We start from the raw sequence: 17,555 nt of genomic DNA, 5'->3' as shown, positions 1-17,555 counted from the left end.
CCCAGCACAGCCAAAAATAATTAATTTTTTTAAAAGTATGTATTTATTAAAAACACATTGTAAATCAATTATAACTTCAATTTAAAAAAAGAAAATATGTATTTATTCCAAAGCAACTTCTGAATCCTAGACTCATAAATTGATAAATTGACATTACCTATGTTTATTAATTAGAGGATAGTCATTGACTTATTACTGAACCTATACATGGCTTTCACTACCTTAATGATTCATCCAAGCTCCTATAATAGCCTTAGAAAGAGAAAAACCATGTTTCTGAGGGTCTGTTTCTTTTTTATTTATTTATTTATTTATTTATTTATTTATTTATTTATTTATTTTTGGCTGTGTCGGGTCTTCGTTGCTGTGTGCGGGCTTTCTCTGGTTCTGGTGAGCGGGGGCTACTCTTTGTTGTGGTGCGTGGGCTTCTCATTGTGGTGGCTTCTGTTGCGGAGCACGGGCTCTAGGCGGGCAGGCTTCAGTAGTTGTGGCACGTGGGCGCAGTAGTTGTGGCTCGCGGGCTCTAGAGCGCAGGCTCAGTAGTTGTGGCGCACGGGCTTAGTTGCTCTGCAGCATGTGGGATCTTCCCAGACCAGGGCTGAAACCCGTGTCCCCTGCATTGGCAGGCTGATTCTTAACCACTGGACCACCAGGGAAGCCCTGAGGGTCTATTTCAATGCATCTGTTTTAAAGAGAACCAATTTATGTTCTTTTCTTCCCTTTAGGGACATTTTCTTAAATTACAATGATATTGCCTGAAAACCTGTCTCATAAGAAAGCATACATTCAACATGATCTGTAGAAGCAAGTCCATTCATGCTAAATAAGGGGTCCTTTAGTGGTATTCAGGCAGTGAAAGACCTTTATGAGATCAGGGAGTGGGTACTTCTTCTGAAATGCCTCTCTTTGAAGGTCTCCACTGCTTTTTATATGTTTTCATTCTCTGTCCTTTAGAGCATTTGATAATCATTTAACAAACGCCTGTCTGCCTAATATATATCAGACACTGATAGGTCCTGGGGATATAAAGTTGAACAAGAAAATAATTGCCTTCAAGAAGTTACCTAGAAGAGGAGACTGGCATTTGTAAAACGAGGTGAAAAGAATTTCTAAGGTGTCTGGGTTGAGAGAAGGGTGCACTTATTTAACTTTTTTTTTTTTAAATCATGTCCTACTTGAAACTGTGATCTTATGCCTTTGGTTCAGATTTCTTTCAGAGCACTCCAGTGACACCTTGGCCTCATTCCCTACTTCGAGGTGTTGCCTGAGGTTCAGTTTTCAACCCGGTTTCTCATCCACTGTTGTGCTAAGAAGTTCAAGAAATACTTAGTACATAGAGTGGGCAGGCACCACCAATGCCCTAAATTCTTTTCTGTCCTGAGTTCAAAACTCCCATGTCCACGTGAAAAGGAAATCTAGAGCTGTGTCACAATGACTTGGGACCACGTCATAAGTCATAAGATTAACCAGCTCACCATCTTTGGGGGTATATCAGGCTGGAATATGGTGGTAGAATTCATGCATTAAATTAAAAATTTAAATCAAATAACTTAGGTCTAAGATCTTCAGCTGCCTACAGAACATTTTATTTGCAAATGCCATAATTCCCTCAATCAATATAAAAATATATATATGATAACCGCCCCCCTCCAACTTTTTATCAGTCACAAGAGCCTGTCCAGCTTTCTTTTACAATCATTGCCACTATGTTAATCCAGGCTTTCATCACCTGGTACCTGGATTGTTCTATTAGTCTCCTAATTTGATTCCCTGCCTCCAGCTCTGTTCTCTGCATGGTGATCCATATTGCTAGTCTGATATAATCTTATTGCATATCTGCCCATAATTTTCAGTAACTCCCAATTACCTGCATTGTTGAATTGGTATTCCACAATCTGAATCCAGCCCACTCCCCCAACTGTAGTCCCTTTCATTCTTGGTATGGGAAACACCAGGGCGCTATTAGCCGGTTGGGCCCCTTCCTCCTAGCTGGGAGTTCACCTATCTTCTTGAAGCCCCAACGTATGACACCTGTCTCGTCCCTGAAACCTTCCAGGAAGCCCCTGGTGCCTCGCCCCCCGTCCATCTATAGCTTTTAATTAGTTCAACCAACGGGTGGGGGCACCAGTTGTTGCTGGGCTGCAAAAAGTCACTCACCACCATTTGTGGCCTAGATTGCTTTTTACCTTTTCAACTAAGTGGATTCCACTGAGAGCTCCTGGAGCTAGGGCCGGGTCTTCTCCGCTTCAATAAGTAAATAATGAGTTATTTTCCCTTTTCAGAGGCTGCCCGCGGAGCCTGACTCAAATTGAATAGACCAGAACTTACTGGTCGCGGGATCTGACCCACTGCGCAATCACAGGACAGGTGAGGGAGGCCCGATTAAAAGCTATAATCCTATTAGGGAACGTTCTCCGTGGGTCAGCCGGGTGCTGGGCCCGGCGCCTGGCGGCGCGTGTGGGAGGTGGGACCTGCGGGCCGGGACTACTTTTGGCCCTCCGCAGCCGCCGTCCACAGCGCCCCCCTGAGCTCCAAAGCCCTGAGAGAAGACCGGCTCCGGCTCCAGTTACGCCGCGCCAGACCCCTGGCCTGGGCTCTCCGCGCAGGTTGGTTTTTCCTGCCTGTACGGGGCCGCTGAGAGGGGAGGCCGTGCCGGGGGCCCCGAGCGCCGCCCCTCTCTCGGGAGGGTGCCGGGGCGCGCTCGCCCTCCCCTGGGACTCCGGCCCGCCCCACTCCCGGGGCTCCTGCCGGTGTGCCTCTCAGGGGACCCCACGACGCCTGCCCTGCTCTCGGCCTGCACTCGGCTCGCTCTCCCTGCCGCGCCCGGGTGCCTCAGCCCGAAGACGGCCTCTCTCCAGCGCTGCCCTGGCGCCTCCCCCATCAGCCCTGGGCCCTGACCTGGCTTGGGCCCAATGTCGGCAACGGGTCTCTGCGTCTGGCCTGGGCGGGAAGGCCTGTCAGTGCTGACGCCGGCGCGCCGCGGGGGAGGCCGACCATCCTCCGGAGCGAGTGGACAGCCAAGGGTAGCTGGCGTCCTCTTTCACTGCACGAGCGTGTCCAGCTCTTGGTTGAGTGGTCATAGCTCTCCCACTTTTAACGCCTCCGGCCCCCGGCATTCTGACCGCAGCGGGGACCTTTTTTGTGAACAGATGTCTTTGAACAAAGTGGATTAAAAGCCCATCTTCCCAATTTGTAGGCTGGGGTTTAAACACTTCATGGAGTTTAGTTTAGACTGGTATAATAGTTAAAAGCACTGGGCTCTGGAGGCTGTTGGGGTGCACAGCTTGGCCTAGCCAGTTTTCTTCTCTGTAAAATGCGGATAGTATCAGTACTGGCCGCCCAGAACCATTGTGAGAATTAAATGAGATATGGACGTCAAGTGCACACGGCTAATTGCAGCTCCCGCTTAAGAGACCTTTCTCCAGAAACGTGAAAATGGTGTTGACCAGCAGGTGGCACTGGTGACCATGTAGTATGATGTACGATCTTGTCCGAATATTCCTCAAGTGTTTAGAGGTCCCCGGGAAATCTTGGCTGAGTTGGCAGCCTTAAACTTTCTTCAAGCTGGAGAGTACATTTGAGATTATTAAGTAATAAAACTTTTGTTTTGGTAGGTCAAGACTAACCTGGCTGTGGCTTGCTCAAGGAGGTCACAGTGGGTCCCAAGTTTACTCCATCAAGTTCAGTGTTAACTTTTTTTTTTAACTTTGGGTTTTATTTATTTATTTATTTATTTATGGCTGTGTTGGGTCTTCGTTTCTGTGCGAGGGCTTTCTCTAGTTGCGGCAAGTGGGGGCCACTCTTCATCGCGGTGCGTGGGCCTCTCATTATCGCGGCCTCTCTTGTTGCGGAGCACAGGCTCCAGACGCGCAGGCTCAGTAGTTGTGGCTCACGGGCCTAGTTGCTCCGCGGCATGTGGGATCTTCCCAGACCAGGGCTCGAACCCGTGTTCCCTGCATTGGCAGGCAGATTCTCAACCACTGCGCCACCAGGGAAACCCCAACTTTTTTTTTTTTTTAAACTTCCCTGCCGCTTTGCTAGCCTGTTGGGATGGCACCTTGAGTATGTGTTAGAATTGGTTTGGAAGCTACTGAGTTAAAATAGATGTCTGCATTCATTCATAAAATATTATCGAGCACTTACTATGTGCCAGACATTGTTCTGACGCTAGTTATAACACGGTGAACAAAGCAGACACAGTGCTAGCTCTCATGGAGTTTACTTATTAGTGGACAACACCAACAATGTGGATGTAAATAAATATATAATTATAGATTGCTAAGAAGAAAAAAAGGAGTCTGTTTTGGATTGGGTGGCTCACCTCATTGAGGAGGTGAGAAGCTGAGCCCTGAAAGATGTGATAAGGAACCAGTCATGCAGAGAATGAAACAAAAAGCCGTCAAAGTATAGCAAACAGAATTTACAAAGCTCTAAAGTGGGGAAAAGCCAGGAAATGAGAAAAGGCTAATGCAGCTGTAGCACGATAAGTAAGGGGGAGAGTAGGAAGAGATGAAGTTGAAGTGGTTAGGCTAGAGCCTTTGAGCAGGGATCAAAGGGGTTCACATTTTATTCTGAGTGTGATAGAAGCCACTGAAAAATTTTGTGTGGAATGCCAAAATCCAATTTTTTTTTAAATTAATTAATTTATTTATTTTTGGCTGCACTGGGTCTTCGTTTCTGTGCGAGGGCTTTCTCTAGTTGCGGCAAGCGGGGGCCACTCTTCATCGCGGTGCGCGGGCCTCTCACTATCGTGGTCTCTCTTGTTGCGGAGCACAGGCTCCAGATGCGCAGGCTCAGTAGTTGTGGCCCACGGGCCTAGCCGCTCCGCGGCATGTGGGATCTTCCCAGACCAGGGCTCGAACCCGTGTTCCCTGCATTAGCAGGCAGATTCTCAACCACTGCGCCACCAGGGAAGCCCCAAAATCCAATTTTTGATTTTAAAAGTTTACTCCTGCTGCTATGCAGAGAATGAATTGGGTGACAGGGATGAGTAGCAGGGAGAAGACCAGTAATCTAGGTGATAGATGATAGTATCTTCAAATAGAGCAGTGGTGAAGATGGAGAAAAATAGACCGATTAAGATATATTTTGGAGGCAAAACTTGGAAGACTTAATGATGGATTAGAAGGGAATAAGGGAGAAGGAGGGATCTAGGGTGATTTTCAGGTTTAGGGGTTAATCAGTTGGCTGGGTGGTGGTACCATTTGCTGAAATGAAGAAAACTGAAGGAAGAACAGATGGGTGGGCGAGACGGTGGAATAGAGAATTCTATTTTAGACAGACTAACTTTTAGGTATCTTTATTATATCCAAATGGAAATATTTGATTAGCAGTTGTATATAAGAACTTGTAGCTCAGAGGAGAGATTTGTGTTGCCGATATAAATTTGGGAGTCATCGACATATGGATGATGTTTAAAACCAAGGGATTGGATAGGGTCACTGAGAGATTATTTGGTTTGATGGTTATCATCACCCTTGGGCCTGTGGCAACCAGTGTGTTTGAATATCTTTTAGGGTTTAAAGCATTAGATTTCAGTAACTGGGAAAATGAACTGTCATTACAGATCTGAGACGGTCATGTATTTGTTACCCTGTGTTGCCCCCAAATGCCCCATTCTATGGTGGAGAGAGAGAAACAAGCTCTCATGTCCACAGGTGTTCCCTTGATCTGGCCCTTAAGCTTGCTGGTTTCTATTTTCAGTAGGCTGAGGGCCATGTCACTTTTCTGCCACCTACAGGACAGACCATGAAGCTGAAGGAACTTGAGCGGCCAGCCGTACAAGTGTGGAGCCCAGCTAGCCAGTACCCTGTGTATCTGGCCACAGGTATGGTGATACTGTGGATGAGGATCCACTGGCGTACATAGGTTGAAGGGAAACTTAGTATCCAGGGTTCTTTATTGTGCTTCAGAGAAAGTTTTAGAGTCATGGAAATCTGGGGTTGGCTAGCAGCATATGCAAAGGGATGTTAGGAGTTTTGGGTACCTGGGGGCAACCTTGGACTCTGGCTTAAGGCTAAGCACCTCATGCTTTCTTGCTTTCTTTGGAGCTACCATTTGAAAAAGGGTATATCCAGTCCTCTCCTGTTCTCCTCTTCTCTACTGCTTAACCATTTATACCCCAAATCCATGCATATATTGTTGCTCATATGCTGCCTCTTCCTGACTTTTCTTGTGCCTAGGAACATCTGCCCAGCAGCTAGATGCCTCCTTTAGTACAGATGGCACATTGGAAATCTTTGAGGTTGATTTCAGGGACCCCTCTCTGGACTTGAAACGCAAGGGAGTCCTGTCTGCCTCCAGCAGGTACTATGTCTGAACTTTTGATGGGTATGCAGGGCAGATCCTGATGTAGACCCTGATGGGGAATCCCGGGAGTAGTATGTGCTTCTCAGGGCTCTTGAGGAGACAAGTGAGGGGAGAATGATCTTTAAGTAGGAGAGAAGTTAACTCTGGGTTTATTTTGCAAGAGGATTTTGAAAACACCCACTCCAACCTTTGTGGTCAGCAGCAGCAGCGTCATGCAGAATCATGTGATAGAGACGCCTCACAGAAGCCTGGACCCACGAGTACCTGATCTGTCTCTGAACGCAGAGGAATTGGCTCCTTCCTCCCTTGGCTCTTGTGAAGATAACAGCCTTACACAATATTTCCTTGTCTGCCAGTGGGAGGCGAAAGAATGATCCTGTCCTCATTGCTGTCAGGCACCAATTGGGCACTCATGGATTTCATGGCTCTGGCAGGCTTACAGGGCTGGGTACTAGCACTCACCAAGCACATGTATACATGCCAGGCATTATGCTAGGGGCTCTGTATAATATCTTATTCATTCCTCAAAATGAGCCTAACCAATAAATACCATTATTCCCATTTTACATAGGAGAGAACCAAAACTCTGAGAAGCTAGGATTTAAGTCTAGGCCTGTCTTACTCCAAAACCTACCTTCTTTCTATTATTCAACTGTTCTTTTACAGGTTGTGTAAAGATAAGGCTTACAGTCTGAATCAATGATCTCTAAATTTTTGTACAATCAGGAAAAATGTGAATATTCACTGTACTCAAGTATATATTCAGTATAGATAATATACATGTATTACTGTACTACTTTTTAATATTAAAAATATAAATCTTTTTCTTACAGCCCAGAGGATTATCTTGCCCATCCCACTTTAGAGATTGCTGGTCTAGAATGCAACTCTCCATCTTCTTGTGCATTTTTTGGTCCATCTGAGTGATTAGATTAAGATATTTAGACAGAAGTACCCTCTTCTTTCTTTTCATGGTTTAACCTAATAATGAAAGTTAGTTTTTGTTCTCCTTTTCTTGAGCTCCTATATCACTTTGTTACAGTATCCCTTATTTTGCAGTTTTTAACATTTCTTTGTATTTCCAGTACCTTTACCTTTTGAAGAGCAGGCCTTGGCGGGTTTACCAGTAATGATGAGATATTCTTAACCTCTAAGCAAGCATTTCGGAAAGGGCTGCTGAAAGGGGTGAGCTAATTTAATAATGTTTATACTCCTGAAGATAAGAAAAGGGGCAGTGAGCGCAAGAACTCTTTTCTTTGACCAGCCAAGCAGCAGCTTCAGCACAGTAGTGGCTCCTTAGGGCTAGGAGTTCCTAAGAAAGAGGCAATGTAATTGCTTAAGAAACCTTGAAACTGAATCCTGAGATCCATGTAGGCAGAGATTTTTGTCTGTTTTATTCACTGCTATATCTTTAGCATCTAGAACAGTGCCTGTCATTAGGTGGTTAAAAAATATCTGTGGAATAAATGAGTGATATTAGAAACTTCTGGATTACCAAACGGAGCATTCATGTCCACCAGTTCAGTTAGTTATAGTTAGTCTTCAGTTAGTCTTAGTGCCTTAAGAGCTTTTCAAGCGTAACAATCTGTTTGTTTGGCAGCCAGCTAGGTTGAAGGGACCCTTTTTGAAATGTTGGTACTTTATTCAGGAATCATGAAGCATCACCTCACACCCTGCTCTACCCTGCAGGAATTTGGGGACTACAACCAAAACAAATAGTACAGTTAGCTTCCTTTTTCCACCTCTATAATTGTGTCTAAAGATTGATTCTCATTCTCAAAGACCTAAGGGATTACCTTTGACACAGTTCGGTTGGGGCCTTTCTGAAGAAATCATCTTAGACCCTCCAGGGTTTAAGACACCCACTTCTTTCCGTTCCAGCCTGGGTTAGGTCACTTACTCAAAAGTCAGCATCACAGACAGTTGACCAAGATGATCAGGGTAGACAAAGGGCAACCCATCCTTTGCTTTATGCTTTCCTCTTTTCTGTATCATCTTCTGCTTAGTTTAATGGAAAGCACAGTTGTGTTGGGTTGCTACCTTGGCTAAAACTATGTGACTTTGGGCACATTGAATTCCATCAGTGATCTTAGGTTTCCTCACTTATATGTAAAGAAGAGGTTGTACAAGATGACTTCTAAGAACCTACTGAACTCCAAATTTAAGTCTTATCTTCAATCTCTCCTTCCCTTTTTCTAGCTTAGTCTCCTTCCTTTTTTCCTTTTTTTTAACAAACGCCTCTCTGTATCTCTTTATTATTAACTAAACATACTCTTCAAAGTCTTCCCCCTTCCATTGCCTGCCCTTTTTACCAGACCCATGCCTCAACCACATTTGAATCCTGAAGATCCTCTTATCCTCAACCCGTGATGTATCAGAGAAATATTATCTATTTAGAAATACCTGACTGAAAGAGAAATGTTCTGAAACACTGGTATGGGTGTAGATAAGGGACAGCCTTAAGCTATAAATAGAGTGAAGAGAGTGTGTGGATAAATGCCACTGGATGCAATCAGAATCAATATGGATTAGCATGTGCACTGAAGCAAGTGATGTTTGGTTTGTTAGATGAATCTCACTCAAGAAGAAAGCTTTCTGGGAGAATAATACATTGTTTATGTATTGACTTTTGAGTTGAGGACATAGCTGCTATGGCTGAATGAGTTCAGGGGTCAGTGGGTGATTTGCTGCACTCTACCTCTGTCTCCACTGAGGTTCTAGATCTCTGAGTGGCCTCTGTAACCTATGTCTGACCCATCCTCTAGTAACATGGAGAAAGTAGGTGATCTATCTTCCAATACCTTTATCTCAGTTCTAGCTACTTGGGGAGCATTGTGACCCCTCTTTTGGTGCCTTTGTAAGGGACAACACTAAGTAGTAAAAGATCGTTTTGGTACTACTCCTAGTTTTCTTGTTTCTAAGATTTGCCTCCTCTCTAGAGACATCAAGATCACAGAGAAGAGAGAGCATGGGCTTTGTTGTTGGACAGACTTGGGTTCAAATCCCAGCTTTGCCATCTACTGTCCTATCAGACACATTATTTAACTTCTCTGACCCTGTTTTCTCTACTGTAAATTTGAGTAACATAGTTGGCACATAGTAGCCTGGTGCATACTAGGCATTCAGAAAAGTAGTTCTCCTCTCAGACAGCCATCGCTCCACCCCAGTGTCTTTATTTTCCAGCTTGGAGCACTGCCCTCATCTCTCTGACTTTTAAGGAAACTTGGATTTCCTCAGTTATTTTGGCCAGGATGTGGACAAACTCATTTTCACTTTAATCCACTAACATGAGGTTGGGATTTTTCATAAGGAACTTCACTAAGCAAATAAAATCAAAATCCAAAACAAAGAAGTACAGAAATCATGGGAGCAAGAATTTATACAGCACATATTCCTAATCCTAAAGTAGCTGAAGCTTGGCCTCAGATGAGCTTAGCTGGTGTGATGTTCTGATCTCACAGGTCTCAGTTTATTCTCTCCAGCCTTGTCTTTCTCTTTTTGCCAGGAGCATAGCCATGAGTTGATTGTTGGGGCTGGTTCTATCTTTATGCATTCAACTTCTTCCCATTGTTCTAAGCTGGTGTGCAGTCTGATGTATCTAGTACAGAGGTTCTCAACCGTGGCAGCTTATTAGAATCACCTGGGGGGCTCTTATTAGAAATGTAAATTCTGAGGGCCTGTCTCTGGAAATTCTGCTTCACAAGGTCTGGGTGGGAATCAAGGAACCTGTATTTTCTTTAGGTGCCACCCCTCATTCTGTGATGCCACATGGTCTCCATCATTGCCATCATTATCCTGAGAAGCTCTTTAGCAGAGAATTCCACCTGTATTCTCATGTTTGCAAAGTTCCCATCTTCCTATACAAACTCGTCTCCCTATACCTTCTACTTAAATCTCTTAGTTCCTATTTGCAGGCCAAAGGCCATCTTTTTTGTTTTATAACTTTTTATTTTTAAAATATTCAAACACAGAAAAGTTGCACAATAGTACAATGAACAATCATATACCTTCATTTAGACTCATCAGTTGTTAATGTTTTGTCACATTTGCTCACATGCTTGTGTGCTCTCTCTTTGTCTACACACACACACACACACACACACGCACGCACACACACGCACGGGTGTCCATTTGCAGGGCAGAGATGATTGATCAAGTCTCCTTCCTTGCCTGACTCGTCCCAGGTGTTCCCCCTCTCCCAGGTGTTGTCTATCACAGCTATTCGGGCTCCAGTTTCACCCTTACTAGTGAAGTGTTAACAATAGGAATGTACTTTCTGCATGCTTACACAAAGAAAAATCATTTTGTCACACCCCGTATTCTGCATTTCAGCCACTCTAAAGTAACTGGGCTCTCTTCTCCGACCCTTTGGTGACTCCCATGTGGTCTCAGGTACTTTTTACTTTGATTTTGTATGTCATGTGCTCGGACCATACCGAGGTCACTGCATTCCCATGTGAGTTTCCATGGCCATACCTACCTCTGCTTCCTGTGTGACCTATTAGAGGCTTCTCTGGCTATCCTATTGACTTGCCTCTGTCCATGCTGAGCTCTAGCCCCTGGATGACATGGCAGCCTCTGGAGCCAGCATGGAACACATTCTTCTGCCCTGTTAAGGTCAGCGCAACCTTAGAAAATATAGCCTTTCTGACAGTAGCTTGAGACCCACTGTTTGTTCAGCTCTGCTGTTTTTGTTCAGATGCTGACCTGGTCTGAACTAGTGCTCAGCTCTTCACTTTTGACACGTTGGCTCTGCTCTAATGACTAGCCAAACAGGTTCCTGCCTGGTCGCCCCATTCAATTTCTTTGCTGATTGTTCCCAGGGTGTGGGAACATGTAATTTCAGTTAGAGATCTTATGACATCATTCAGTGTGAAATCTGGCTTCTCGGAAGGCTGTGGAAATATCCTTGTCTAGTAGGATAGCCAAGTGAAACAGAGGACAGACCACCTGTGAGGCTTTGGGGATTTCACATGCCTTCCCTAGGGGCTTTGCAGGGGACCCATACTTGTGTGCAGGGAGCCCAGGGTCCATCTCTTTCTTGTGTGAAAGATGCTCAGAAAGCCAGAAAAGTGTTTCCCAAACGGTGCATTTATTCTTTGTGCCTCTGTGTCTCTAGGGCTGGCCCACTGAATCCACATGGTAGTTCCAGTGGACTAGACACATGGGAGAGGCATGGGATGGGAAAGTCCTTAGATCTTTTCTCACTTCCAGTTTAAGAGGGAAGAGGGGACAGCAACTGTTGGCCTAAGGAACCTGCTTCTATTCAGGTGTAGAAGAGTTTGGACCTTGCTCTAAATAGAAGACAGTATTTTATGATGGTTAAGAGCTCAGGCTTTGGCATAAGATGGGCCTAACTTTGAACCTTGACTCTGTCACTTCCTAGATGTCAAATGGGAGTAAAATTACTAACTGTATATACAGAAGTTTCGCAACTTCTCTGTGCCTCGTTTCCTCAATTGAAAATGGAGTTAATACCTCATGGGGTTGTTGATCAGCTAATACATGTAAAGCACTTAAAACAGTGCCTAGTACGTAGGAAGTTATCAAAATAAGTGTTAGTTGTTATTTGAGTTGGGAGGATTAAGAAGTAATTTATTTGAAGTGTTTATCACTGGGTTTATATTAAATCCAGTAATATTAACAAAAACAAGAAAAGCACCCCTCCCCCAGCTCCATGGCAGTGGCCTCCTGGCTTCTAGTGTAACATAGATGGAACATTTTTTCAGCCAGAGGGCAGGACCAGGCAGAGGAGACCTCTGTTCTGCGTCTGGGAAATGAGGGAGACAGGCGGGCCCTGACTAAGGGTGGGGATGCCTGCGTAATGGCGGAGGCTGACAGAGATGCCCATTCCCTGCTTACTGACGTGGACCTGAGTTGGTGCTGATGCCAGTTCCTCCTCTTTGTAGGTTTCACAAGCTGATCTGGGGGAGCTTTGGCAACGGGGTTCTGGAAGGCTCCGGGGTTATTGCAGGCGGCGGGGACGATGGCATGCTTACTCTATACAATGTGACCCACATCCTGTCTTCGGGAAAGGAGCCTGTGATTACCCAGATACAGAAGCACACGGGGGCTGTCAGAGCCCTTGACTTTAATCCTTTCCAGGTACTGCATTTCAGTTAATCAGACACGGCCGACAGATCTGAAGGGAAGCGTTTGCTTGTGACCTGTGGTCTCTAACTCTGAGCCCTTCCCGGGTTGTTGTGGGGGTGGCTGTGGAAGCCCCACATGTGGGTCTCCTTCCCCCTTTTCTGCTCTCATCTCTTCCTGGGAGGCGTGTCTCCAAAGGCCTGTTCCTTCATACAGGGCAATCTCCTGGCCTCAGGGGCCAATGATTCTGAAATCTTCATTTGGGATTTGAATAACCTGAGTGTGCCAATGACCCCAGGATCCAAGTCACAGGTGAGGAGCCTTCTGGTGCTGCTGCTTAAGAGTGTGCAGCTGATTTTCCCGGGGAGCGTTGAATTCTGGAGGCAGCCAGAGCACAGGAGATTTCCGTCTTCACCACTGGAGGGCACTAAAGCTCCACAGACTAACGTGCTGCCTACCAGCCAGATAATAGAGCTGGAGTCGGGTGGGGACGGGTTGGGGATGGCTTGTGGTCATTAACTGACCTAGGGGTTTCTGGAAGGCAAATGAAGAAGGGTGAGGGGAGTAAAAGACATTGAGAGAAGGCGTGAGCGTACTGTTTGTCGTAGTATAGCTTAGGCAAGCTTGGGCCCTGAGCTTAGCTGACCAGGGGCAAGAGTAGGACACCCAGATCCACCCTTGTCCTTTTTGTGGGAGGATCAGTGTTGTCTTTGTATCTGGTTCCCCCATGCGGTTGGGGGACTCGTGTGTCTCTGTCTCTGAGTGTACCTATCTTGTCAGTCTGTAACTGGGCCCATCTTTTTCTTCCTCGCTTTTGTTTCTTATGCTTACAGTATCGTGAGGTAAGTTCAGTATGAATTTGATAACACCTTGTGCCCTAAAAGTATCAATGGCTTTTCTCTCTGCCTCATTCTCTCGGGGGGTCTTGGGTGTCTATATTTCCCTCCCTCCCTCACCTCTTCCCTCTCCTTCTCTCTCTTGTCAGAGACGAGAGGGCTGTTTTAAAATCTTGACTCTATCCTCTCAGGAGCACTTTGGGATAGGAGTAAAACCCAAGTGCATCTGTCCTTCTCTCAGCTTCTACACCAGTTTCCTAAAGCATCCTCTCTGGAAAACTCCCGTCCCAGCTTCCCGAGACTGGCTTGGTTTGGATAGCCCCATGTCTACTCTTGGCCTTTCTGTGGGTGGTTGGGAGCAGTGGAAGAGCAGCTGTCTCTTGGTCCAGGGGTGACAGGTTGTCCTCAACCTGCCCCCCACACATCCTGCCTCAGCAGCCCCCAGAAGACATCAAGGCACTCTCTTGGAACCGTCAAGTTCAACACATTCTGTCTTCTGCTCACCCCAGCGGCAAGGCAGTCGTGTGGGATCTCAGGAAGAATGAACCTATCATCAAAGTCAGTGATCACAGCAACAGGGTGAGTTGAATACAGGCAGAATATAGGCTCGGGCTCTGCTGTCTCTCTCAGGCCTCGTGTTGGAGCTGCTCTCCCCCAGGCCAGGGTTCTGCTTTCACCTGTTACACCTGTGGATTCAGCTTCATAGCAGATTTCCATTTGAGAGTGAAAGCTTAGGGAAGCTAAACTGAGCTGATCTGGAGGCTTCTGGTGCTCCTTGGTTATGGTCATCACTTATTCCCCAATGGCTGTGGTGTTCCCAGTCACATAGGAGAGACATAAAACCTGCCCTCAGAGAGGTCCCATTTCAGCTGGACAAAAAAGGTTCATAACCAGAAGAGTCAGGTTACATTGCCCATTGGGGTCTGCTTTGTTCACAGATGCACTGCTCAGGCCTGGCCTGGCACCCAGACATAGCCACCCAGTTGGTGCTATGTTCAGAAGATGATCGTCTTCCAGTAATTCATCTGTGGGACTTGCGCTTTGCCTCCTCACCCCTGAAGGTGCTGGAGAGTCACAGCAGGTAGCATCTCAAACCCCATCCACATCCTTGTTGGAGGGCGGGGGCGTAAATGACCTGGGTAGAAGGCAATGCATGCCTCACTTTGGCTACCAGACATTCTCCCTGGCTTCAAAGCTATCCCAGTGAACACATAGTTACCCAGGTCTAGTTCCAGCTCCAATCAAGAGGAGTTCCTTTAGACCCAGAGGTTATGGAAAAGAGCCTGAGTTTCCATCTAACTTCCAGAGATGGGAGTGGGGATAGGGTCATGAGAAATATACTGGAGCCAATGTTTAGTCCCCCTGGGAGAGTCCCCAAGCTCTGATCTGAGGACAGTACTCATTTCTTTAGGTGATTAGGTTGCCTTCTTCAAGAGTTCTTAATAAGAGAACCTTGGCTCCTGTCTTTTCTGTGAACAGGCCTGCCTCTGAAGCTGTAGCTCTTGGGCCTACAGCAGAGAAAGCAGCCCCATAGTCTGTTCTTTCTAACTCAAGGGCCATGCCCCTTGGGGACTTCTGAGCGTTAGGTCCTCACTACCCTCCTGGGCTAAAGGCACCCATAGGGATGGGTGCTTGCCTGATTCATGTTGATTCATAATTCCTACCCTACAATCAGGGAAGAGAAGCAGGCCATCCTTCAGTGACCTGTAGGAGGCAGAGTGGTATAGTGCACAGTGCACAGGCTCTGGGATTTGACTTGGGTTCTGGCTGCTTGACTGCTGAAAGTTCCTTGATTTCCTCCAAAGCCTCATTTTCCTCATTTGTAAAATGAAGTCAGACTGCTCATTTTGGGGGGATGAGATTATCCAAGATACATAAGGCACCCTACTCACAGTAGGCATTCAGCAAATGTTAGTTCCTCTTTCCTTTCCTTTTTAGGGGGATCCTGTCAGTGTCATGGAGTCAGGCTGATGCTGAGCTACTGCTCAGTAGTGCCAAGGACAACCAGATCTTGTGCTGGAACCTGGGGAGCAGTGAGGTAGGCTGGCCCTTCTGTGGGCATGCTGGGATGGTAGGGGAGTCCCGGCTGCACCTATGTGTTCTGGGTTTCCTTACCTAAGTCAAGGTTTCCTTAATGGTTGTGTTCCCTCATATTAGGTGGTGTATAAGCTACCCACACTGAGCAGCTGGTGCTTTGACGTGCAGTGGTGCCCTCGGGACCCTCCAGTGTTCTCTGCTGCCTCCTTCGACGGCTGGATCAGTTTATACTCTGTGATGGGTAGGAGCTGGGAAGTCCAGCAGATGAGACAGGCTGACAAGGTTTGAAGGGCTTGGTGGGGAATGCTAGCGGGAAGGGACTCTGTTTGGCGGGAGAGGGAAGGACATAAGCCTGGAAAGAAGTGGGGACTGTTGGAGACTTGGGAGACCAGAGCCCTGGGTTTGGGAAGGCTGAACCTTTGCTCCAGTGCCCATCTTCCCGGAAGGATGTCAGTTCCTGCCCAATACAAAGGAGGCCTTTACCTTGACTCTTGCTCTTGGATGTTCCCAGCGGTATTTTGGGGAAATTGGACCTCCATGCTAGGACCCTTCACTATTTTGGAAGTATGAACCGTCTTTCCTCCCTGCCTTCTATAGATCCATTTTGTGCCACACTCCACTGTAGACATTGAATGCAGTAGGGTTTCCAAGAGCCTTATTGCATGGGAGTCCCATCCTCACTACCAGTCCCCTGGAATATGAGAGTCCTGCCTTTGTGGGCCAAATTGGGTATCTCAAGGATCCCTCCCAAAATGGAGTTTGTAGGTAGAGTTCCTGGCTAAGCCACCACTCCATACTGGTGATGCAGGTGTCCTTTTGCCCTCAGATCTCTTCTTCCTTTAGCAAAGTCCAGCGTCTCCCACCGTTGCAGGTGTCAGAGCAAGTGGCCCAAGCATCATTGGTACCTCCCCTGAAAAAACCCCCCAAATGGATGAGAAAGCCAGCAGGTGTTTCATTTGCTGTAAGTGTAGTGTGTGTGTGTGAAGCCTACTGTGTGCCCAGCATGGAGCTGTGTTCTGTAAGAGGTTTATTCTCACTGCCTGTGTCTCAGATCAGGTCCCACTTTACTGCTCAAGCAGAGAGTTGCTGTAGCTTCCCTCTCTACCCCTTCACCCTGCTTGCTGTGCCAGTCCTGTCTAAATGGAATTGATTGCTTTAGAACTCTCATTTATGGAGAACTGCCTGAGATTCCATCTGATTTTTCTCCACATCTACATACCTGGACTGGTAGTGAGTCCAGGCATGGTTAGAACACAAAAAGAACAGGATGAATACAAAGCAGGAAAGAAGAAAAAATGTAGATTTCATCCTCTCACTCCTCTGCTCGAAACTTTGACCCCCCCGCCATTGCCTTATAGACTCAAGGCCAAATGTACACAGAGCCCCATTTACCTCCAGTTTTTTGGGGGGGTGGGAGCACTGCCCTAAACATCAAGTTTATTGTGCCATTCTCACATTCCAAACCCAACTCCCCCCCCAGTGGGGGACAGCAGAGGGAAGGATTTTCACAGTACCTGCAGGCCTCCCCATCAACGTTCCCCTCTTAACCCTCAGTCCATCTATCCGTGGTCCACTGAGACACAGCTAGGACAAGGGACGAGGAGAAATGGGAATCTCTCCTTGGGACAACAGGAGGAAGAGGCTAGAGAACTTGATACCTACCACCTCCCATGCCCTAGGAGAACAGAGGTTAGCAAACCGTCCATGCCATCCAGCCCAGTGGAGTGGGGGAGAGGAAGACAATGGTGACTCCAGCACAGCCGGGCTTGCTGCTTAGGTGCCAGCGGTGTAGGGAAGAGGCTGGGGCAGCAACACAGGAAAGGCTTTTTCTGCAGATCCAAGGGAGGAGACTATCTTTGGAGCCAGAAAGAAAAGACCTTGGGATACTTTCCTCTTCCCCCAGGTCCTTTGGAGCAGCGGGCAGCTTCTTCACACTGTCTGTTCAGGAAGCCACTTAGTGGCTGGGAGGATGGGCCTTGTGGAACAGTTACACGGGACACGGAAGTCTTTGAAGGTGTTGTGGGGTGTGGCCACAAGCTTCTAGCTGGAGGAGCCCACCTCTGGGGATGTCAGGTAGGAAGTGAACTGCTCTGGCTTCAGCTGAATTCGATGATAGTACTTGTAGATTGCTTCCATGAGAGTCTTTCTCTTGCTGTAGGATGACCAAGGCTGGGGCTCCAGGAGCAGGATGCCCCTAGGATGTAGGTGCCAGTAGATCTGGCAAAACACGCACTTCAGCCCCTCGTCTCTCCAGCTGAGACGCACCCACCTGTTGAGGCTGAG

At 46.8% G+C, this 17,555-nt stretch overlaps 1 protein-coding gene across 11 annotated transcripts in view; it reads left to right on the top strand.

Moving 5' to 3' along the window:
• Window positions 1-2,519: 2,519 nt before the first annotated feature.
• The window catches only part of SEC31B (SEC31 homolog B, COPII coat complex component), a 37,102-nt gene continuing 22,066 nt past the window's right edge, over window positions 2,520-17,555 (top strand). For 7 of the 11 annotated variants that reach the window (XR_011074521.1, XR_011074522.1, XR_011074523.1 and 4 more), the window contains exons 1-10: window positions 2,520-2,606; window positions 5,741-5,827; window positions 6,183-6,306; window positions 12,219-12,414; window positions 12,616-12,711; window positions 13,671-13,814; window positions 14,174-14,316; window positions 15,174-15,273; window positions 15,393-15,554; window positions 16,099-16,233. Coding sequence is in view for 8 of the 11 variants with exons in the window: in XM_068548374.1 (XP_068404475.1) it covers window positions 5,749-5,827; window positions 6,183-6,306; window positions 12,219-12,414; window positions 12,616-12,711; window positions 13,671-13,814; window positions 14,174-14,316; window positions 15,174-15,273; window positions 15,393-15,554; window positions 16,099-16,233 (1,179 nt within the window). In the remaining 3 variants the exon portion in view is untranslated. Of the gene's footprint in view, window positions 2,607-5,739; window positions 5,828-6,182; window positions 6,307-7,394; window positions 7,495-12,218; window positions 12,415-12,615; window positions 12,712-13,670; window positions 13,815-14,173; window positions 14,317-15,173; window positions 15,274-15,392; window positions 15,555-16,098; window positions 16,234-17,555 lie in introns of those variants that run through there. The other 4 variants (XM_068548371.1, XM_068548372.1, XM_068548377.1 and 1 more) reach the window with 4 other exon arrangements.

Source organism: Eschrichtius robustus, chromosome 7 (genome assembly GCF_028021215.1).
Source record: "Eschrichtius robustus isolate mEscRob2 chromosome 7, mEscRob2.pri, whole genome shotgun sequence".
NCBI lineage: Eukaryota > Metazoa > Chordata > Mammalia > Artiodactyla > Eschrichtiidae > Eschrichtius > Eschrichtius robustus.
This window is presented reverse-complemented; position numbering and strand designations above follow the sequence as displayed.